This window comes from Phalangium opilio, unplaced genomic scaffold (assembly GCF_054372755.1).
Source record: "Phalangium opilio isolate 3A_F unplaced genomic scaffold, DU_Popi_V2 ptg000025l_1, whole genome shotgun sequence".
Classification (NCBI taxonomy): domain Eukaryota; kingdom Metazoa; phylum Arthropoda; class Arachnida; order Opiliones; family Phalangiidae; genus Phalangium; species Phalangium opilio.
Window position 1 is genome coordinate 3,463,717 of NW_028324156.1, and position 22,059 is coordinate 3,485,775.

Genomic DNA, 22,059 nt, shown 5'->3' on the forward strand with positions numbered 1-22,059 from the left:
GGGTTAGCTAAACGAGTGCGACACAGGGTGGGTTAGCTAAACGAGTGCGACACAGGGTGGGTTAGCTAAACGAGTGCGACACAGGGTGGGTTAGCTAAACGAGTGCGACACAGGGTGGGTTAGCTAAACGAGTGCGACACAGGGTGGGTTAGCTAAACGAGTGCGACACAGGGTGGGTTAGCTAGAGTGCGACACAGGGTGGGTTAGCTAAACGAGTGCGACACAGGGTGGGTTAGCTAAACGAGTGCGACACAGGGTGGGTTAGCTAAACGAGTGCGACACAGGGTGGGTTAGCTAAACGAGTGCGACAGGGTGGGTTAGCTAAACGAGAGAGCCATGTTTGTCGTAGCCCTAAGCCTTTAGTATGGTTGGATGGGGGGGGGGCAAATAGGACTATAACATACTCAAAGGACATCCCCGTATCTCTAGTAGAACCAGAGTTACGAGCCTCCAAAGTATAGTGTAATGTTAATCCTATGGAGGGTATGTTCACGAACATTTTGCTTAATTACTCGGCCCCTGTTTGACGCAAATTTACCTGATTTCCCTGAATTTTACTAGAAATTCGTAATTTCCCTGAATTTTCCCTGAGGTTTTTTTCAACTATTTATTTCCCTGATTTTTCCAGGTTTTCCAGGTTTCTATGAACCCTGTGCATTTACCCCTTCAGTTAATCTTCATTAGGGGAAAAAACCTCGCTGCTTCAAACCCGCGTTTAACTAAAATAACAGCTACAAACGGATATTTAATTTTCAATTATTTTTAATTATTTCTGTTAATTTCCTCATTTTTTTTTCTTAAGTAAAACAGGTTTTTCTCTAAACTTTTCTTTGCAAAATACAAGCTGACATCTTTTTTTTACAGCTATGCGAGTTACATTTTACATAACAAGACTTTTTAAAAGTAACATAAACCTAAAAAAAAAAAAATTCAAGGAAAAATAATTAAAATTTTAATTTTGTCTATTAACTATTTACGAGTTATTTCTTAGTTATTTTTATAATAACACACCATTTTTTTTCCTTTATATATTTCGTTTTATAATCAACAAAGACCAAACAATAGAACATTTAAGCTACAATTTTTAAAACGTAAAAATCATGACTCAATATGTTTATTTAGATAGATGTTTTTGTTTATAATTTATAATACAACGAAATTTTTATTTATTTCTTTGTTGTATTTTTTTTTTTTTTTTTTTTTTATAAGGAGTGTTAATTGTTATTTTAACTTTGTATCGAATTCCACTTCGTTTAAATGACTAGAGTGGGACGCATTTCGATTGTTTGTTTAATAATATTTAAATATTGTTTACGAACCATCGAATATATGTACTATATTATTATGACTTAAGACAAACAGCGTACCGGTACATATAGCGTGGAAAAAAAAAATAGTAATAATTCAACAATAATTGTTTACTTTTTTTGACCAAACTTTCTTTTTACTTTCAGGTTCAGTTCAATTCTTATCCACGCGTTAAATAGGCTTAACAAAGATGGTAGGACTTCATAAATTTTCACCAAGCCTTTGCTTCTACATTAGGCTTAAGTTACTAATCGTAGAAGCAGACGACATACTGATACCATCACAAATCACAAAAGTGGTAGAAATTCATAATTTGGGCTAAACCTTTGCTTCTACATTAGGCTTAAGTTACTAATCGTAGAAGCAGACGACAAAGATGGTAGAACAGAACTTCATAAGCAACAATTAAGCCTTTGCTTCTTAATTAGGCTTAAGTCACTAATCGTAGAAGCAGACAACATACTGCTACCATCTTGTTGACGAAAAAGGGGACTAATAATTCAGTTCTGACTATTTTAAAGCAAAATACTTCTATATCATCCTAAATTAAACGTCTAAACTTTTAAATTAAATTTAATTTAATTTAACTAAAAAAGGACCAGAAATTGAACCGAGTAAATTAGGCGCAAAAACATATACTGGAATATTTAGTTATACATATATATAACACCTACAATTTTCTTATAATTGGGTAGTTGTCATTATATTTTGTAATTAATTTTTGGTAATTATTCTTTAAAGTCTAGTTCTCGATTAAAATTAAATTAAATTAAATTAATTAAAAACCCAATAATTTAATTCTATAAACCCCAGAAAAACTGGTGTTAAATAATTTTTCTGGATTCAATTTAAAACTAAAATAAAAACCGGGTTGGTTTATCTTTTATAAGAAATTCTGTTTAAAAAAAAATTATCATAAATTACGCGTAATCCTAAATTGTAAAATTATTTACAATGTTTCTTGTGTTTGCAAAGATGCATCCTACTGTTTCTGACTATTTATAAAGTGTATTCGGAAGTAACTTGAAAGATTTATATAACTTTCATTTGTTACTTCTAAATTGCAATTAAATTAATATTTCTATAACCTTTGGGGTCTAGTCACGTGGCTGGGTTAACTGTACGAGAGATATTTTATAAGGTAAGAGTATGTAATTATTTTGCTTTTTGAGTATCTCCGAAAATTGTTGGTTTTCTTCAAAATTGTCAGGGAGTCATGTCTTAAAATAGAAGGAAGGAATCAAATTCGCTAAAATATATCGGTGTCTCGTTGGCTCTCTATACCTAAGATAAAACACGGGAATTTCATTGGTTCTCTAAAGCCAAACGATGATGATTGCACAGGACAGGCTGAGAAATAAGGCGGTGGTCCTTTAAAAATTCGATTGGGGGTCTACTGGCCTTGTGTCCACTACATTAATTGAAGCCCTTCCAAGGTTAACCATTTTAAGTCGCCAATTTAAATAAAATTAAATGGGTCATATGCCCACTTTAAAAAAAAAACCACATTTCTCAGCCTGGCGCACGAGGCACAATATCTTCCGATTCCCTTCCCCCTCTCTAGAATAAACGGTCTATCACGTCGCGACCTAACGATTTTATTCCTTCCTTCTATTTCAATATATATCTCCCTGATTTTTATCATTTTTTGTGCAATTATAATAATTTTAGTTTGATTTTGTGTGGAATGTGGGTGTATAAATTCTGTTATATTAATTAGTACGCGATGTTTATCCGCTTTTAATTACTTTATTTAGTTTCTAGTGAAAATATTGCTGGACCCGGAAATTTTTATTTTGGTTCATTTATTTATTTATTAAATTCTAATTTGATATTTACGTAATTTTTTTTTGTGACACTTGAATTCTCATTTTTAATTTTTATTATCTAACGGTTGGCACTTTTATATTATTTTCTCATTTCTTCGGGTTCTATTTAATCCACGACGGGTTTTTAACTTTATTATAATTGCACATTAATTTATTTATTTATTTATAAAAAAGGTCTCTTGAATTGCAAATATCGTTTTTTTCTCCTTGACTATTTTTAGGTGTTTATTCTGGCTGAATATTTCACGTATATATTTATATAAACAATTGCACCAACAACATCATATTAAAATAATTTTGCAATTTATCATTTTAGCAATAGACAGCAAAATTTTCACTAAAGGGTGTAACCAAACAATTCCTTCTCGTTTGATTATATTTAATTTAATTGCCTACTGTTTATATTATTGAGTTGGCAAAATAGTTTTCAGACTAGGATGATTAATACCAGATTTACCCTAGAGGCGAGGCTACAAAGCGCAATACCAAGTAGTCAGGCCTCCTGGTGTAAAATGGTATCAAACCTCCTAGTCAGAAAACCATGTATACATGTACATCCTTTAGTGAAAAACACGTTTAATTTCTAGGTTCAGAGAGCCTCCCAAATAGAAAACGACAGAAGTTGATAACCAGAAGTAATAAACTACGTTTCAATTAAATAGAACCTTCAAGACAGGGCCGGCCTTAAAGATTTGGAGGCCCTGAGCCAAAAGCCAGAATGGTGGCCTCCCAACCGCGAGAAAAAATTTTTAGATCACTTTTATAATTTTTTAATATGAGCAGTGAAAGGACGTTTAGTATTATTTAGTGAAACGTGAAAATAGTATCTTAAGTACAATTACATTACATAAAATCTATTTTACGAGCTTTTATATTCGCGAAGTCTTTGATCATTTCGGAATAGTCCAATAAAGATGCAGTATCTCTTTCAATTGAGATTAAAGCTAAACTGTTCAAGCGTTCCTGGGTCATCGTTGAACGTAAATAGGTTTTTATTAATTTCAGTTTTGAGAAACTTCTTTCGCCGGATGCAACAGTAATAGGAATAGTCAATAAAATTCGCAATGCCACTGAAACATTCGGAAATGTATCCACCAGCTTGTTTTCATAAATAAAATTTAGACCCTCAAGAGCCTTGGTTTTTGATGGAATCAGATTGGTGAACATTTTTAACTCGTTGCAAAGATCATCAGGATCAATATCTCCAGAGCCAGCCTCATCGGTTAAAATGGAATTTAATTTTTGGCAGAGTACCATAAGTTCTTCTGTACTCATTTGTTTCATCTTGTCGAAATCATAAAGAAACCCGAAATTCGTAGCGTGGCTTTTCATTTGATTGAATCTCTCTGTTATTGACATTAGGGCTTGGTCTAAGAGAACTTTAAAAAACTCAATGCGAAATTTTTCTTTCGGATCCGTTATTGGCTCATCTTCATGTTCATAATCAAATAGCCTTTTCTTTTTTCTTCTTCGGACATTTGAAGCTTTTGGAAAAATGATTTCATCCTGATTCATTTCCAGTTTTTCAGCCAATTCCCGAGCTGAATTTTGGGCGCGTTCAAAGCCATTAGCTTCGTATTCTTGTAGAAAAGAGACCGTCGTTTCCAATGATTGTAAAGCAACATCAAATTGCGTGTTATCAGTGTGCATTATTTTACTCGTGATGTTAACTTGCAATAGGAGATCGTGCCAAATCACTAACGATATTAAAAAACGGGAAACACTTGATTTGTCCCGCCAAAGATGACGCTTCGGTTCTTGCTTTAGGATCATTCGCATTTTCTGATACTTCGATCAGTGCGTCATAAACTTCGCCTATTTGAAAGCGAATTGCTCGAACACTGTCTATTCGACATTCCCATCTTGTCTCAGATAGTTAACTGGGTGACATGTTTTTTTAAGATTTCCCATCTCTGTGTTGAGGCTGCAAAAAGTAAGTATATCTGATGCAAAATTCCAAAGAGTGTTATTGCTCTAGTTGACGATTTCGCCATATCTCCTAGCAATAAATTTAGGCTATGGCATCCGCAAGGCACGAAAAAGGCTTTCGGATTTATATCTAGTATTCGCTTCTGAACACCCATATTGCACCCCTTCATGTTGGCACCATTATCGTATCCTTGGCCACGACAATCGGCTATTTTTAATTTAAATTCATCTAACTTCGTCAGGCAAACTTCAGTTAAATTTAGACCAGTACTACTATCAACTGACAGATAACCCAAAAAATATTCTACCACTTGCACTGGCAACGAATTAACATTGACTATTCGTAGAATCAAGGTCATTTGTTCTTGGTGACTGATGTCTGGAGTACAATCCAAGATGATAGAAAAATATTTTGAATCTCGAATATTGCACAAAATTCTTTGTAAAATCTTTGCTCCCATTAATTCGATTATCTCGTTCTGAATTCTTTTTCCTAAATAATGGTCGTGAATTTCCTCATTTTTAATGCGCCGTAAATGTTCTTGCATCACAGGGTCGTACTTTCCAAGTAATTCGATCAACCCCAAAAAGTTTCCATTATTTGGCTCGTAAAGCCGATCGCAGCTTCCTCGAAATGCTAAATTCCTTTGAGAAAGAAATTCCACTACGGAAATTATTCGTTGTAGCACATTATTCCAATGCAGTTGCTCATTGTTCATTATGTCATGCGTTTTTTTGTCTATTGTTGATGTAGTCTTCAAGCGTTTTTTCAATTCAAACCACATTTTCATTCCATCGACGTGTTTTGCAGATTTTTCATGTTCGCTTAAAATACTCGACATATGCTTCCAGTCGTTATTTCCATCGGTTGTAAGCTTAATTTTGGAATCAGAAAATAACTTACACGAAAAACAAAACGCCGCATTCTTACTAACTGAATAAACTAGCCATTGACGAGATGCAATTTCGCCATTTTTAAGCTTCCTTTCAAAAAATTCATTGGAAAAACGGCGGTGTCTTCCATGATCAGATTTTCTATCTTTAGGATATTTATATTGACTACTTGGTCGAAATGGGCCCTTTTCAACAATAAATACACGCTGTTGTTCATTCATTGACACGGGCCATAAACCAGGATCATTGGCATCAATTGCTCCTTCAAATGGTGAAATTGTCACCTTAGTTTCATCATCTGCACTGCTATGATTGGACTTGGATTCTTGTGACTGATTGATAGCGCGTGAATGGCTTGATAGATTATCGCGAATTTCATTTTCCTGAATTTGGTAACTAGTACTAGGCGCTGATTTCACTGAAACAGGATCGAAATCTGATTCTTCGGAACTCAAATTTGATTCGTCCGTAACCGATGGCGTAGCAGCTTTTCTTTTCTTCACAAATGCTAACAAAGCGCCTTTTTGAGATTCCAAAAATTTTTCTTCTTTAGATTTCTTTTTCCGTTTAGCAGCGCCTGATTCTTGATTCGGGCGAAATCGCTTGGACATATTTTATGTTTTTCTTGTAATTTATTTATTAAACATAACTTGCTATAAAAAGTTTAATAGAAATTGGCAAACAAAGGAGGGTTAAGAAGACTGTACGAAAGACTACTGTGAAACTGAAACTAAAACTAAAAAACCCGCGCTTGCGCGGTAGCTGGAATTCGTCGGGAGACGGAAAGCCGTTTAGAAACTCCTACCCCCAGTCCTGTTTTTTCTTCGCATTTCACATAGTGCCCCTTTCTTTACCAAATAGCTAAGTTTCCTTCCCAGGCACGCTAGCAGCAAAGAGGCTAGCGCTGCGGCTCCCGGGAATTTTTAAATGCTGCATGTGTGTAGAGTCGCTTTAAAAAGCTTTTGTTGACAAAGCTGTAGCTTCTGCTCTTTTTATTTTTACCCTAGAGTTAGAACTTGGAGCTCTGCCCTTCCACGTAGAATAAAAAATGTAAAATATTCTAATCTATATATCCCTTTCTGAAGATAATTACTATAACACATGAACTCAAGTGGCGGCCCCTGTCAGGTGGTGGCCCCGGGCCTTGGCCCTGTTGGCCCAGCCCTAAGGCCGGCCCTGTTCAAGATGTTCTTTAGGGACAAACCACACTTATATCTTGGTGTGACGTACAAAATGGTTTATATTCACTTTAAAGGGGAAATTTATAAATCCCGAATATTATTATCATTGTTTAAAGGGGGCGTGTTCTTGTACGGGTACCAAGATCCAAAAATTTCCCGCGTATTTTAGGCGCTAGTCAGCGTGCGACCTATCACGTGGACATCCCTTTAACGAAGCCCCGTATTGTAGGGGCTATCCATAAAAGTTCTCGAGTTATTAGGATTTTTTATAGGGGTCATCCATAAAAGATCTCCAGTTATTATGATTTTTTATAGGGGTCATCCATAAAAGATCTCGAGTTATTATGATTTTTTTTATAGGGGTCATCCATAAAAGTTCTTGAGTTATCGGATTTTAACAGGGGTCATCCATAAAAGATCTCGAGTTAAGTGGATTTTTATAGGGGTCATCAATAAAAGTTCTCGAGTTATTAGGATTTTTATAGGGGTCATCAATAAAAGTTCTCGAGTTATTAGGATTTTTATAGGGGTCATCAATAAAAGTTCTCGAGTTATTAGGATTTTTATAGGGGTCATCAATAAAAGTTCTCGAGTTATTAGGATTTTAATACGGAGAGGGCAAACGCCCTCTCCCTATAGGGGTCATCCATAAAAAATCTCGAGTTATCAGGATTTTAACAGGGATCATCCATAAAAGATCTCGAGTTATCAGGATTTTAACAGGGATCATCCATAAAAGATCTCGAGTTATCAGGATTTTTATATGGGTCATCCATAAAAGATCTCGAGTTAAGTGGATTTTTATAGGGGCCATCCATAAAAGATCTCGAGTTGAGTGGATTTTTATAGGGGCCATCCATAAAAGATCTCGAGTTGAGTGGATTTTTATAGGGGCCATCCATAAAAGATCTCGAGTTGAGTGGATATTTATAGGGGTCATTCATAAATTTTCAATTTTTTTCATTAGTTTTAGTTCTCGAATTAGTGGAATTTTACGGAGGGGGGTTGTCCATTATGAATTCCCTAACATCGAAAGTTTATCTTAGTGGTCATCCCTAAAGTTAGCCAGAGAAAGCACTAGAGAAAGGGACTAGCCGGAGCTGTTGGGATGAAAGGGGTCAAACTGTTGGTTAGCATTTTGTTACCTCACACCGCGACGGTGGCGTCATTCCTTATGGCCAAAGAACTTGGTGTGTCCCCCCCCCCAAGAACCAAGGTCGGACTTCACCCCAACATCTCGGGTGGGCCCCTTTATTTAAACTTTATCTAGGTTGAAGCCTAAATCAATTTATAACGCGAACACAACGAAGAAGTGATATCTAGTTTATTAGGGAGAAGGTAAAAGATGCCTAAGTATTCGCGCGCCATAGTCCCAGTCCCCCTTTCAAAATACAAGGGGAGACGTAAAAGGAGTCCGGGCTATTTCGCCTCTTATCAGTCGGAAAATACAAGTAATTTTCCTCATTCGCGTCGCGCTGACGTGAGTTTTCAAGAACCAATGAGATGCTGGTTGTAAATAATTTAGAGGGGGGAGTAACTCCGGACAGGCTACGTTTGGACTGGAGATAAAGCTGGATTATAAATGTGGGGCGAATTTATACCTTCTCTCTAATAAACTAGATATCACTTCTTGACACAACCCTTTTAGTTACCAATTTCTGTCGGTCTATTAAGACATTAGGGGTAGCGTTACAAGATAAAAAACATTCAATTTGAAACACCGTTTTTGACTAAAGACTAGTTTGTTTTACAACGCGGCTGTTAACTAATTATAGGCCTAAACAATTTGAAGCTATTTTATTTTCAAGCGTAAAAACTTGGGTTCAAAAAGCATGAAAAGACCCCGAAAAGTATCTTTTGCTAAGATTAAATTACCGTAGTTACGTTTTATTATATCCTTAATTTGCCGAGAAGCGTAAAAATTTAGAAGGGATACACTTACAAAAATTTAGTTCCGACACGTTTATAAAGAGTGTTTGCTAACTGTAAATTTGTTTACTTTTTTTTTCAACATGGTATAAATAGCCAAATAGTTAATTTGTGTTTTTTTTTTTAAATTTATTTTGGTTTAAACCCCCAAGATTTGACCCACCCATTCTCATCATCTTTTCCTAAAGACCTGCGTGCACCAATCAAAGGCCCCTTAATTTATTTTTTTTTTAGTTTTTGTTAACTCACCAAAAAAATGTTCGTAAGCTCTCACTCATCTTCTTGTTGGTTTGTTTGTTTGTTTCTTTCTTTGTTTTAAAGGAAACGCAAAAAATAAAGAAAGGCCAGATGGACTCACTAAAAACATCCTCTACGCAATGTGATCAGGGTGATGGTAAAGTGCCACGGGAAAAGATCGAATGTGAGTTTGCCATTGGGACGACAACTGGAAGAATTTAACCCCCGTCCATTCCATCCCGTCAATCACCACTGAAATAAACAATTAAAACCGAATTAATTATCTCTTAGAAAAGGCAAAATTGAGCGCCGCTTTTGTCTTTCAAGAATGTCCCGACTCCCGCAATTTTGAGCTGGGGGAGGGGGAGATAATATGTGCCCCTTAAGCCCGGAGGGGGGAAGGAACAGCAAATGTTGCTGCGGGGAAGGGGGGAATAGTTTCAACTCAATGCACCCCCTTAAGCCGGGGGGGGAAGATTTAACTCAATAATGCGCCCCCTTAAGCCGGGGGGGGGAAGATTTAACTAAATAATGCGCTCCCTTAAGCCGAGGGGGGGAAGGTTTAACTAAATAATGCGCCCCCTTAAGCCGAGGGGGGGGGGAAACAGTTCAACACTCAATGTGCCCCCCTTAAGCCGGGGGGGGAAATAGTTTAATACTCAATGCGCCCCCTTAAGCCGGGGAATAGTTTAACACTGAATGCGCCACCTTAAGCCAGGGGGGGGAGGGAATAGTTTAACACTGAATGCGCCAACTTAAGCCGGGGGGGGGGGAATAGTTTAACACTGAATGCGTCACCTTAAGCCGGGGGGGGGGAGAATAGTTTAACACTGAATGCGCCACCTTAAGCCGGGGGGGGGGGAGAATAGTTTAACACTGAATGCGCCACCTTAAGCCGGGGGGGGGGGAATAGTTTAACACTGAATGCGCCCCATTAAGACGGGGGGGGGAAAGGAACAGCAAATGTTGATGCGGGGAAGGGGGGAATAATTTAACTCAATGCGCCCCAACAAGAATTGCGCCTGGGGGGGGGCGTGATCGGCCACCCGCCATTTTTTTTTTTTTTTTTTTGCCATAGCTACCTCGATTACGTCCGTAAACTAGTTGAGGGAACTACAGGGGGCACAACTTCAAAATTGACAGCGTCTATGCCCTATTCTTTATGGTTTTACTTCCCTGAATTTTTAGTCATCCCTGATATTTCAAGGTTTTGTATAAACCCTGTTTATTATCCCTAGCCGATTTAAATTTTACAAACGCTCTATTTCAACTCCAAACTTAAAATATTCATCCTTGCTCTTAGTTTTCACACTTTATAATACCAGGGAGCCATAACTTAAAAAAATAAAAGGAAGGAATAAGGGGGGGGGAGTGCTTACCTTTTATGGGTGTTTGAGGATTTTTACAGGAGCATATCAATCGATTAATGCCTTCAACAATTTGATAACGACTCTCCAATTCCTTATCTTTCTCCTTCTTCTTGCCCAAACGCATAACTATTATTAAAAAAAAAAAAAATAACACCACCACCATGAATTTAACTATTAATAATAAATTAATAAAAATAATTTTAAAAAATCGTGCTCTAATAAAAATCTATGGGAAATTAATGAAAATACTGTAAAAGTTACGTCTACATAAAATGGCAAAAAATATAGAGGGAAGGGCATAAAATAAATAAATAAATTTAAAATTAATCCTAAATAATACCAAGAAGTGATATCTAGTTTATTAGGGAGAAGGTATAAGATGCCTAAGTATTCGCGCGCCATAGTCCCAGTCCCCCTTTCAAAATACAAGGGGGGACGTAAAAGGAGGTTGGGCTACTTCGCCTCTCCTCAGTCGGAAAATACAAGTAAATTTCGTCATTCGCGTCGCGCTGACGTGAGTTTTCAAGAACCAATGAGATGCTGGATGTTGTAATTTAGAGGCGGGGATTAACTCCGGACCTACGTAACGTTTGGACTGGAGATAAAGCTGGAAATGTGGGGCGAATTTATTCCTTCTCCCTAATAAACTAGATATCACTTCTTGATAATACCAAAAATCAAATCAAACCAAATTAAAATATAATTCTACGAGACTGACATGAAACAGAGAGAGAGAGTGCATTTGCTTTTTAGAATGGACCTACATACTGTGATTTTCTATATTGATGAACGTACTTTTCTGCTTTTTCTCTTTAGTTATGTAACTAAAAGTCAATGTAGAAGAGAGAGTGTCATTTCCATTTGGTAACCTAGTGACTTGTAGCGTTCTGAAAGTGGTTTTCAACGTAAACTTGGATGTTTCCGGTTTTTTGCTCGGATCCACCTTGGTCGTTAAAGTCCAATATTCAACCTGTAGATCCATCAGTTCACTGTGGGGGCTCGCTGTGATATTGTTCCCCCTTTAAAAAACGCAATAATCGGTTTAAATTCATGGGTTTAGAGCAACAGGGTTAAAACGAAATTTTCAGATTCAAATTCCCCAGTTTTCCCCGACATTTCCGAGTTTTCCCCGACATTTCCGAGTTTTACGCGACGCCTCCGAGTTATTCCCGACGTCTCCGAGTTTTACGCGACGTCTCCGAGTTATTCCCGACGTCTCCGAGTTATTCCCGACGTTCCCGAGTTTTACCCGACGTTCCCGAGTTTTACCCGACGTCTCCGAGTTATTCCCGACGTCTCCGAGTTATTCCCGACGTCTCCGAGTTATTCCCGACGTCTCCGAGTTATTCCCGACGTCTCCGAGTTATTCCCGACGTCTCCGAGTTATTCCCGACGTCTCCGAGTTTTACCCGACGTTCCCGAGTTTTACCCGACGTTCCCGAGTTTTACCCGACGTTCCCGAGTTTTACCCGACGTCTCCGAGTTTTCCCCGACGTTCCCGAGTTTTACCCGACGTTCCCGAGTTTTACCCGACGTTCCCGAGTTTTACCCGACGTTCCCGAGTTTTACCCGACGTTCCCGAGTTTTACCCGACGTTCCCGAGTTTTACCCGACGTTCCCGAGTTTTACCCGACGTTCCCGAGTATTCCCCGACGTCTCCGAGTATTCCCCGACGTCTCCGAGTTTTACCCGACGTCTCCGAGTTTTACCCGACGTTCCCGAGTTTTACCCGACGTTCCCGAGTTTTACCCGACGTTCCCGAGTATTCCCCGACGTCTCCGAGTATTCCCCGACGTTCCCGAGTATTCCCCGACGCCTCCGAGTTTTACCCGACGTCTCCGAGTTTTACCCGACGCCTCCGAGTTTTACCCGACGTCTCCGAGTTTTCCCCGACGCCTCCGAGTTTTACCCGACGTCTCCGAGTTTTCCCCGACGCCTCCGAGTTTTAACCGACGTTTCAGAGTTTTTCCCGACGTCTCCGAGTTTTACGCGACGTCTCCGAGTTATTCCCGACGTCTCCGAGTTATTCCCGACGTCTCCGAGTTATTCCCGACGTCTCCGAGTTTTCCCCGACGTTCCCGAGTTTTACCCGACGTTCCCGAGTTTTACCCGACGTCTCCGAGTATTCCCCGACGCCTCCGAGTTTTCCGCGACGCCTCCGAGTTTTACCCGACGTCTCCGAGTTTTCCCCGATGCTTCCGAGTTTTCCCCCGACGTTTCCCATTTTCCCCCGACGCCTCCCATTTTTCCCCGACTTGTTGCAACCCAAAGTATGATCACAGTAAAGAATTAAAATTACCCGCTTGGTAGTAGAGAGCTTGTAATGCTTGGGGAACTTGGAGGAGTTATATTTTCTCGAGGTACTTTATCAACGGGTGTACTGGAAGGCGGTGAACTTCCTGGTACAACCAAATTAACACCTGTGTCATCATCTACTGATTGAGTCTGTGTCCCACCTTCCATCACACCGACTTTCACATCCTTCATAAAGACATTGAAAAAAAAACGAAATGCGATAAATTTCATTTGTACTTCATCGTAATTTCCATCGTTACCAAATTACTTACACTTATGAAAGGAACAAATACTTGCGTTGACTCATCATCGGAACTTTTCTCTTTGTAAGTAACCATGGCTTCCGCCACGGGTAATTGGAAAACTGTCGTGGCATTAACGAAGTAATTCATAATGCGGTTAATTATTTCTTGCACTTCAACCGTCAAAACGGATTCCCCCAGCCTTTCTAGAAGATCCTTCCAAGTGGAATCACCAAAAGAAAGGCCATACGTGTTGTCCACTTTCCCCAAGTATTTGGACACCAAACTGGGCCCTAAATTATTAAATAACAATTAGCGTAGCTTATTCCTGATCAGCGCCACCTACCCATAGCGGCGACTTCGAGAACTACTGTAATCCGCGAGCCAATCAGATGTCGCCAAAATCTGGTGACGTCACTGACGGGCACTCTAGGGGGGGGGGGTCTTACCAAAAATGACGTCACCAGATTTTAGCGACATCTGGTTGGCTTGACGATTACAGTAGTTCTCAAAGTCGCCGCTATGGGTAGGTGGCGCTGATCAGGAATAAGCTACGCTAATTAAAGACGACCCAATAAATAATCAAAAAGAATTTAGTTTACCTAAAGGCACTATGTGAAACCTTATATACGTCTGCCATTCGGGTGGCTTGCTTGAAAAATGGTCAACGTATAACTTGAGTACCAGATGAACAAAGTTATCTTGTCCTAAGACTCCAATTCGTATTGTAGGGGGTGCACGATTGTTGCAGTTACAACTGAAAAGAGAACAAGTCAATATATTATTAAAGAAAGAGTCAGTTACGTCAAATAAAAAGAAAAATCCTTACAATTTCTGTATTTTGGTAACGAGAGAGGTGATACAAGCTCGGAGATCTGAAAGTGTATGAGTGGCCACTACCCATTGTTGTTTATCTTGCAAGCTTTGAGCTAGAGTTTGACCAACAATATCTATTGCACTGACTAGGAAAAAATGATCAGGGATAGAGTCGTCAACGGGAAATATCCTGGCTAATTGATCAACCACAGCTTTCCTTGGCTAGAAACAAAAACGTAACTTGATCGTATCAACTTACAAAGTCATCATAAATAACTAAACCATGGATAAAGAATGCGCGTGCGGAAATTTGTTTTCACCCTGCAGGATAGGCAACTCCCTATCTCGAACGACAGCTTATTCCGTATATACTCTGTTACAACATCGGTTGTCAGCACGCGCAAAGCTAGGTCTCTATGTAATCTAGCGTTATGCGTGCTGACAAGAGACAAAAAACTTCAGGATCTTCAGGATTTAAAATCAGTTTAAAATATCCTGAAGTTTTTTGTCTCTTGTCAGCACGCGCAAGGCTAGATTACATAGAGACCTAGCTTTACGCGTGCTGACAACCGACGCTGTAACAGAGTGTATACAGAATATTCTGTCGCTCGAGATAGGGAGTTGCCGATCCTGTAGAGTGAAAACAAATTTCCTCACGCAATGCGCATCCTTCATCCATGACTTAACTATTACTTACACTCATTTCCACCGAATCTTTATAGTCTTTATAAGAGTTTGTCCTTTCAACTGAAGCTTTTTCTTTTCCTTCTTTCATACTCGAAGACCTTTTCTCTTTAGAGGAAGAAACGTGCCGGTCCCTGTTGAAAAGTTTGGGTTTTCTTTCGTTCCCTCCAGTTGACAGAGTGTGCGAAAGAGTTTTCTTTTCATCAAGTCCAGTTTTAGGGGGCGTTTCGTTTAATAAATTATTGGATTCCCCATATTCCTGATCAGTTCCAGTATCTCCCATCCCATCGGAGTCTGTTCTCTTCAAACTTTCATCGCTAAATTTTTCAACATTGGCCTTGAAAATAATAAATAAAGAAACATGAACATGAAAATTGATTAATTAGTGATTAATTAATTACTTTCTCCGCTTCAGGATCAATAAGAGTAGTTGTGCTGAAGAACGGCCTCAGACTAGGTTTGGGAGTTGAAGTTATACTGACGTCATCAACTTCGGGTCCCGAATCAGTTAAATCATCCATGTCATCAAAGAGTAGGTCCTCAATTTCTTGAGGGTTTTGAGATATAAGCTCGTGCTCCAAATCTTCTTGATACTAAAAAAAAATGGTTTTAACACGTAACGTTAAATTCCGTGTTAAAATGGGCTCTAAAACACTGAACACGTAAAAAAATAAGAGTGGACAAAAAAATAGCTTAGAAGACAAAGAAAGCTGGATTTTGCAGCGAAACATTAAACGTACTTCCGCTTCTGGAACCCTAAATTTCTTAAGCAGGGCAATGAACTTCTGCTTGATATTCCTCTATAAAAAATACAAAGACAAAAGAAATAATCAACGGAGGAACTCTGCAATACATTGGAGACATGTTTTTTTATATATATAAACAAATTTATCACACAAAAGCTAGGAATTAGAAAAAACAATAACATAGAATAGAATAGAAACTTTTTTGTTTAAAGCGCGTAAACACGTTTAACAATGATTAAAATCATAACTATGGCCTAAATCATCCCTTACTTGGATTGGATCTGGTCTATCTTCACCAGAAGCTTGGTATATTTTATCACTCAATGTTTTTTGAAGATGGGATCTCCTTCTGTTTGGATGAGACGTTGACAACATACTTTTTCCTTCCAAAACAGGTTCACTGTCACTTCCTTCCGAACTAAATTCTTCATCTTCGTCAGAATAGTTATCAACATCCCCTCCGCGTTCCATATCAGCTTGTTCAGGGAACATGTTAATTTTTTGTCTCTCAGGCTCTTCCTGATCAACTGGTTGGCTAGAGAGAGCCAGCATTTTGATGCGAGAAACAATTTCCCCCTTTTCCTTTACGTTAGTCAAGAGTTCCAGTTCCTTATCCATTGGTTTTTGCAAAACTTCAGCCATATTTATAATTCCCGCTGCCAATGTTTTGAAACCCAAAATAGCTCGGTTTTTGTAGCGTTTTCTTCTTTGAAGCATTACGTGTAAATAGTTTCCATTACGTTTAAGGAAATGGGGATACTAGAAAGAGGGAATTAGTGTTTTCTCAGGTTACATTTGGGGGGTTTTTAAACTAAAATCACTAACCTGTAGAGAAAACGTAAGATCTAACTCTGTATCTAATAATCCATTACTAGGTATCATCACTTCGTTAGATCGAAGGGTGCGTTTTGAGCTCTTTAAAATAACCCAAAATAATATTTGTATTACCTCAAGTTAAGTTAGGCTTAAAGATTCTGTTTAATACCTGCATCTTAACGGCAATAATAATTGAATTTATCTCAGCGCCTAATGGCTTTAATAAGACAAGTCTAGTAAGGGTCAAAGTACAGAGCCTATACCCCAGAATAAATAAAAGTATTACAATTCATCTATAGACTGCGGGAACTCATTATTGAGTTATTAAGTACCTTGGAATGCAATTGGGTGAAGTTCTATCAACTTCCCACGCTGCAAAAAGTTTCATAGGTACTGGCTTACTGTAGCCAGTTGCTGGCTGTGGTTTAATTTGTTTCTCAGCCATTTCTTTTGTTAATTAATGTAGAATTTAGAGAGAGGTTATGGCTTCATTTCATTTTGAAAACTATAAAGTATTAAAACCAATAGGTTTAAACTAGGTGAACGTGAAATATTCCTAACAGTTATGTTATGCTTAAATGGAACCAATAACAAGTATGCTCTTTCAAGATTATTTGAAAGTTACGAGAACGAAATAACTTAAATATTTAAGTCGCGTTTATTAATTATTACCGAGCATTGAGTGAGATTAATGATTAAGAGTGTACCATTGAACACAAATCACAATATAGACATTAAACATCCCTGGCTTTCAAAAATCGCTCGTTCAATTAAATATATTAAACTCACTGTTCCAATCAATTGTTGAGCTGGATTATAATACATCTTCACTGTTTTCCGAGAATCCAAATGAATCTTCTTTGAAACATTGTGAATTTTGTAATTGCCTTGGACCCATTGGTTCGATTTTGCTGCTAAGCCTTGGCCAAATGGACTGTCATTTTTCCGAGACCAATAATAAGATTATTAAAATAACAATAAGCTAGATTTTACTTTTATAACGAAAAACAGTTACGAATCTATTTAATATAAACTAAAACTTTATATGGCGCGTTTTAAATACTAGTAAAGAATTTATTTTTGTATTAACCTAAAATTTCACCTGTCAGTCGAGTCAGACAGAAAATAGGCGGGTAAAATGGAGGATGCAGCACGCAATCACACACCTTTGTTTGGCCATAGACCACTCGATCACGCACTATACAACGCAAGCTGCTCGCGCTATAGAAGCCCATTCAAGCGGCCAAAAAGTGCGACTTTTGGACTATCGGGGGGAGGGGGGAAGTTCCAAGGAACCCAAAATTAAGACCATTCTAAAAATAACATCAGTATATATTTTCTTTTGCATAGATTCTAAATTCCTCTCGATTTCTTTGAACGTTGAAATAGGGGAACGGTATTGAAAGCGTGAAATCGTACTGTCGACGGCGACGATGGGTGAGAGTAATTTTAAAGGGAAAGTATATAGCTTAACCTTACTATCATAATTCCCTTCCTTATAAGTAGACGAACGAAAAATATCACCTCACCACAATTCTCTCTTACACTTTCCCTTCAATGATGAACGAAAAATTTTATACAGCCAAAGGCGGGTATTCTGGCACGACGGGGACAACAACAACAGGGCAGGTCAAACTAAGAGCCTCATCATACGATGTGGCTAAAAACTATCCACTCTAGGAGGTTGGGCCCTTTTTAGTATAATAAAACACGTCAAAACACACGTCTCATTAAAATTTCAGGTTATTCGGATGTTTAGGACAAAGGATCTGGCCAAAAAAGCTACCTCCTCCCGTAGAACTTAATGTTAAATTTGGGTTTCTTTGAATAATCTTCAAAGGTTGCCCTTATACATGTAAATCGAACTCTTTGAACGGGCTTCTATAGCGCGAGCAGCTTGCGTTGTGTTGCGCGTGATCGAGTGGGCTAAGGTTTGGCGCCCACGGGTTTTACCACGGACCTCATATTTATAAAGGGACTAGAATCCCATCCAAACAAATCGTCATTTGGATACTTTTTTTTTGTCTCTAGCTAAATGTTGGTAAATAAATAAATAAATGAGTCAATACTTTGCCAGTTCTTTAAATATTTAATATAATTTATGTTTTTAAATGATATTTTTGATATAATTTGATAAATTTAGTGCAGATACATGATATAATCTACCATTAGGCTAAAATTAACAATATATAAGTTTCAAAATTAGCTGGCATGGACGTCCAACTAGGCCTCTTCAATAACCTGAACTAAAATAGACCTTTTCCTGAAATTTCTAATACAACCATTATCTCCATCATTTTCACAAACATCGTTATTCCATTTCATATTTGTTGTTTCATCTTCTTTTTGAACAATTTTCTCAAGTTCAGTCTCATTCAAAATTGCCGGAGTTTTATCGGGCAATTGTTTCCCTTTATCAAAAATATTGGCGACTGACGGAGTTTTCATACTCGGGTCTTGATCAAATGTATGCAACAAACTTCTTGAATTTCCTAAAGTAGTAAAAGGTCTTCAAAGTTACGTTGAATGAGTAAAAGAAGAATATTTACCAGTAGACGGAACTCCTTTTCCAACAGCAGTTGAACCACCAAGACTCCATGATGAAGGTTTAATATTAGGCATAACCAATAGAGCAAAAGATAAAACGAGAACCATGACGCAAGTACTGGTTTTAGCCGGTTTAGCTGAACCAGTTAGCAAGACTTGGAGTTGTTTCAACTGAGCCAAAAGTGAACTATAGAAAAATAAATATGATTAAAATTTTAAATGATTAAATTAAATTCAAAATATAACTTTAAAATAATTATTTACATATTTTGTTTCTCCAAAAGTTGAACTCTTTTATGAAGAGCAGCATTTTGGACTGTGCAGTGACGAACTCTGGGGGTTTAAACAGTTTTAAATTGGTTTAAACCAGTTTTAAATTGGTTTAAACCAGTTTTAAATTGGTTTAAACCAGTTTTAAATTGGTTTAAACCAGTTTTAAATTGGTTTAAACAGTTTTAAATTGGTTTAAACCAGTTTTAAATTGGTTTAAACCAGTTTTAAATTGGTTTAAACCAGTTTTAAATTGGTTTAAACAGTTTTAAATTGGTTTAAACCAGTTTTAAATTGGTTTAAACCGTTTTGAAATTGGTTTAAACAGTTTTGAAATTGGTTTAAACAGTTTTGAAATTGGTTTAAACCAGTTTTAAATTGGTTTAAACCAGTTTTAAATTGGTTTAAACCAGTTTTAAATTGGTTTAAACAGTTTGAAATTGGTTTAACACAGTTTTAAATTGGTTTAAACAGTTTTAAATTGGTTTAAACCAGTTTTAAATTGGTTTAAACAGTTTTAAATTGGTTTAAACAAGTTTTAAATTGGTTTAAACAGTTTTTAAATTGGTTTAAACCAGTTTTAAATTGGTTTAAACCAGTTTTAAATTGGTTTAAACAGTTTTAAATTGGTTTAAACCAGTTTTAAATTGGTTTAAACCGTTTTGAAATTGGTTTAAACAGTTTTGAAATTGGTTTAAACAGTTTTGAAATTGGTTTAAACAGTTTTAAATTGGTTTAAACAGTTTTAAATTGGTTTAAACAGTTTTAAATTTGTTTAAACAGTTTTAAATTGGTTTAAACAGTTTTAAATTGGTTTAAACAGTTTTAAATCGGTTTAAACAGTTTTAAATCGGTTTAAACAGTTTTAAATCGGTTTAAACAGTTTTAAATCAGTTTAAACAGTTTTAAATCGGTTTAAACAGTTTTAAATTGCTTTTAAACATTCTAAATAATGTCTCTGAAGGGTGTACCTGGATTCTAGACCATCTACATACTGCTTCTTTCGTTTTCTGCTATCTTGAGCTGATTGCTAACGAATTTAAACAATATTATAATTATTATTAAAGCTTTTCAAGTAAAAATTATTATTTTTTTGTTTTTAATTATTAAAATTTTAATTTTTTTAACCTTATTACGAATTTTTCTACGAATTCTTTTGAGGTCTTTCTCTTCTTGCTGAAATAAATAACTAAAACTTATTAATTTTCTAAATAATAATTTTGATTATTTGTAATTTATTTCAAATTTACCTTGGTCAAGGGTAAAAGTACGGGAATTGTAAGTCCTTCCTTTTGAAATAACCTCTTTTCTTCTTCGGTTAATCGAATAACACCATTTGTACCTTTCTTTCCACCACCTTCCGAGTTAAACTTACAAAAATTTAACTCGTTAAAGATGGAATACGAAGATGGGCTGATTGAAGTACTAGTCTAAAATCATAAACAGAAAAATAATTAAAAAGTTCTTTGATAATTTTATAATAATTAAATATAGTTCTCACGTCATCTGTGGACCCATCATCATCATCGGAGGCTATATCATCCATGGGTATTTGCCCTTTAAGAACATCGTCACTTGTAATAACAATTTCTTGAGCACCAACTTGCATTAGAGAGACAGTTTCCAAAGACATATCAACTTGATTAATGGGTAGAAAAGTGTCTGCCAATGCCTCATTATAATTCTTGGATTCAAATGATCCACTTGAAAGATCACTGGAAACACTTCCAGGGTTTATTTGGGGTTCATCGGAGAAGTTACTTTGTGGACTATATCCTGCTTGTTCTAAACTCTGGGGGCTAGGGCTACTGGCTTGAAAAGTATTCTCGACATTTGTGTCTGATAAATTTAAGAATGATTTCCAAAAATCCTCGCAAAATTCTGCCCCTTGAATTGTTGATTCCTTGGGGTCAAGAATCAAATCTTCCCCATCAAATAATAACTCAGATTTAAAAGAAGAAGGGTTTTCCTCAGTTGCCAAAATAGCATCCAATAGATCTGGATGATTTAATAAATCGGTCGCCATTTTTTAGAGCTATTTATAAAGATAATACACTCATTTTTAATCTCTCGCAATAAAAATAGGTTGTAGTATCACTAATTAGAAGATAAGATGCAAGCAAGCATTTTTGTTTACGATTTCGCGGTGATGACGCAATCATCTATGCAATTTGAATTGAAGCCAGTTGCTAAGCTTACCTTTAAAATTGCGATAAGGACAGTATGCAACGAAAATCTTGTGAATTGTCAAATGTCACTTCAAATTAATCCGCGTTCAAACTTCTACGCAACATTAGATCATAAAATATTGTTTATTTACGCGCGAACTCTGCGGAGAAACACAGCTACGACAACCTATCTTTTCACTAGCAGCCATTAGAATGACGTTTCGTTTGGGCGGAAGTATTACCGCTTCTAGAATAGAGTGATTCAGAGCGCTCCAGTTCATAATAAATAAGGCTTTGGTTGTACAAAGTATTTGCACTAGAGCTGCACCAGTGCAGGGCAATGAGATTTTGGGGGGAAAAACGGATTACACCTAATTACGTCATAATAAGCGTCTGGTCTCTTCCTCCTTCTATCCTTCAATCTCATTGGCCAGTTGTAATCATGGACCTTATCATCCTTCATAAGGGACAGGAAAATAGCAAAAGAAAAAAAAAATAAAACCGGTAATCGGGAGTGTCACGAGTGTGGCGCACTAATTTTCTGGGCGACAAAGTTTGACGGAATACGGACGACGCGTGTTGGCGATCCTACCCTGTAGGTGCCGACTACACGTGTCTACCCGAGGTGAAACTTGACCTCATTACCCCCTACGTCACCACCCACAAGACCATCGAGAGAGGGGAGAAATCCCGTCAGTTTCCCTGGGGCCCATACCTTTTAAGGAGGGTGCCAGCCGCCCGGGCCACCTGTAGGACTCTCTTGATGGGGGCCCATACCTTTTAAGGAGGGCGCCAGCC

General features: G+C 37.4%; 4 protein-coding genes and 2 long non-coding RNA genes across 9 annotated transcripts; 1 reads left to right on the top strand and 5 right to left on the bottom strand.

Moving 5' to 3' along the window:
* Nucleotides 1-744: 744 nt before the first annotated feature.
* LOC149691805 (uncharacterized) lies at nucleotides 745-3,928 on the bottom strand. Its single transcript, XR_016383500.1, has 2 exons — nucleotides 1,633-3,928; nucleotides 745-1,528 (listed from the first exon to the last, which is right to left on the bottom strand). It is a non-coding gene; the product is annotated as an uncharacterized LOC149691805 (long non-coding RNA).
* A 52-nt stretch (nucleotides 3,929-3,980) lies between these two features.
* On the bottom strand, nucleotides 3,981-4,916 carry LOC149691806 (zinc finger MYM-type protein 1-like). Its single transcript, XM_089869428.1, has one exon. The coding sequence runs from the start codon at nucleotides 4,914-4,916 to the stop codon at nucleotides 3,981-3,983; it is 936 nt and encodes a 311-aa protein (XP_089725554.1).
* Nucleotides 4,917-5,005: 89 nt separating this feature from the next.
* Nucleotides 5,006-6,571, bottom strand: LOC149691807 (zinc finger MYM-type protein 1-like). Its single transcript, XM_089869429.1, has one exon. The coding sequence runs from the start codon at nucleotides 6,569-6,571 to the stop codon at nucleotides 5,006-5,008; it is 1,566 nt and encodes a 521-aa protein (XP_089725555.1).
* Nucleotides 6,572-9,034: 2,463 nt separating this feature from the next.
* On the bottom strand, nucleotides 9,035-17,424 carry KrT95D (phosphofurin acidic cluster sorting protein KrT95D). Of its 4 annotated transcripts, XM_089869246.1 has the most exons (16): nucleotides 17,367-17,383; nucleotides 17,066-17,210; nucleotides 16,609-16,781; nucleotides 16,446-16,533; nucleotides 16,286-16,375; nucleotides 15,731-16,219; nucleotides 15,455-15,514; nucleotides 15,116-15,307; nucleotides 14,728-15,051; nucleotides 14,044-14,252; nucleotides 13,817-13,971; nucleotides 13,245-13,507; nucleotides 12,977-13,158; nucleotides 11,446-11,696; nucleotides 10,687-10,803; nucleotides 9,035-9,559 (listed from the first exon to the last, which is right to left on the bottom strand). In XM_089869246.1, exons 3-16 carry the CDS (start codon nucleotides 16,719-16,721, stop codon nucleotides 9,441-9,443), a joined length of 2,652 nt encoding a protein of 883 aa, XP_089725372.1. In that variant the 5' UTR covers nucleotides 16,722-16,781; nucleotides 17,066-17,210; nucleotides 17,367-17,383; the 3' UTR covers nucleotides 9,035-9,440. The 4 variants fall into 4 exon arrangements, with proteins under 4 accessions (XP_089725372.1, XP_089725373.1, XP_089725371.1 ...); XM_089869247.1 differs by having other exon boundaries at nucleotides 11,473-11,696; nucleotides 17,066-17,423; XM_089869245.1 differs by having other exon boundaries at nucleotides 17,066-17,423.
* Nucleotides 17,425-17,580: 156 nt separating this feature from the next.
* Nucleotides 17,581-18,340, top strand: LOC149691809 (uncharacterized). Its single transcript, XR_016383502.1, has 2 exons — nucleotides 17,581-17,713; nucleotides 17,783-18,340. It is a non-coding gene; the product is annotated as an uncharacterized LOC149691809 (long non-coding RNA).
* Nucleotides 18,341-18,345: 5 nt separating this feature from the next.
* LOC149691810 (uncharacterized) lies at nucleotides 18,346-21,592 on the bottom strand. The gene is made up of 8 exons (XM_089869258.1): nucleotides 21,293-21,592; nucleotides 20,595-21,128; nucleotides 20,344-20,523; nucleotides 20,222-20,269; nucleotides 20,065-20,123; nucleotides 19,088-19,156; nucleotides 18,826-19,010; nucleotides 18,346-18,768 (listed from the first exon to the last, which is right to left on the bottom strand). Exons 2-8 carry the CDS (start codon nucleotides 21,117-21,119, stop codon nucleotides 18,500-18,502), a joined length of 1,335 nt encoding a protein of 444 aa, XP_089725384.1. The 5' UTR covers nucleotides 21,120-21,128; nucleotides 21,293-21,592; the 3' UTR covers nucleotides 18,346-18,499.
* Between the last annotated feature and the right edge of the window lie 467 nt (nucleotides 21,593-22,059).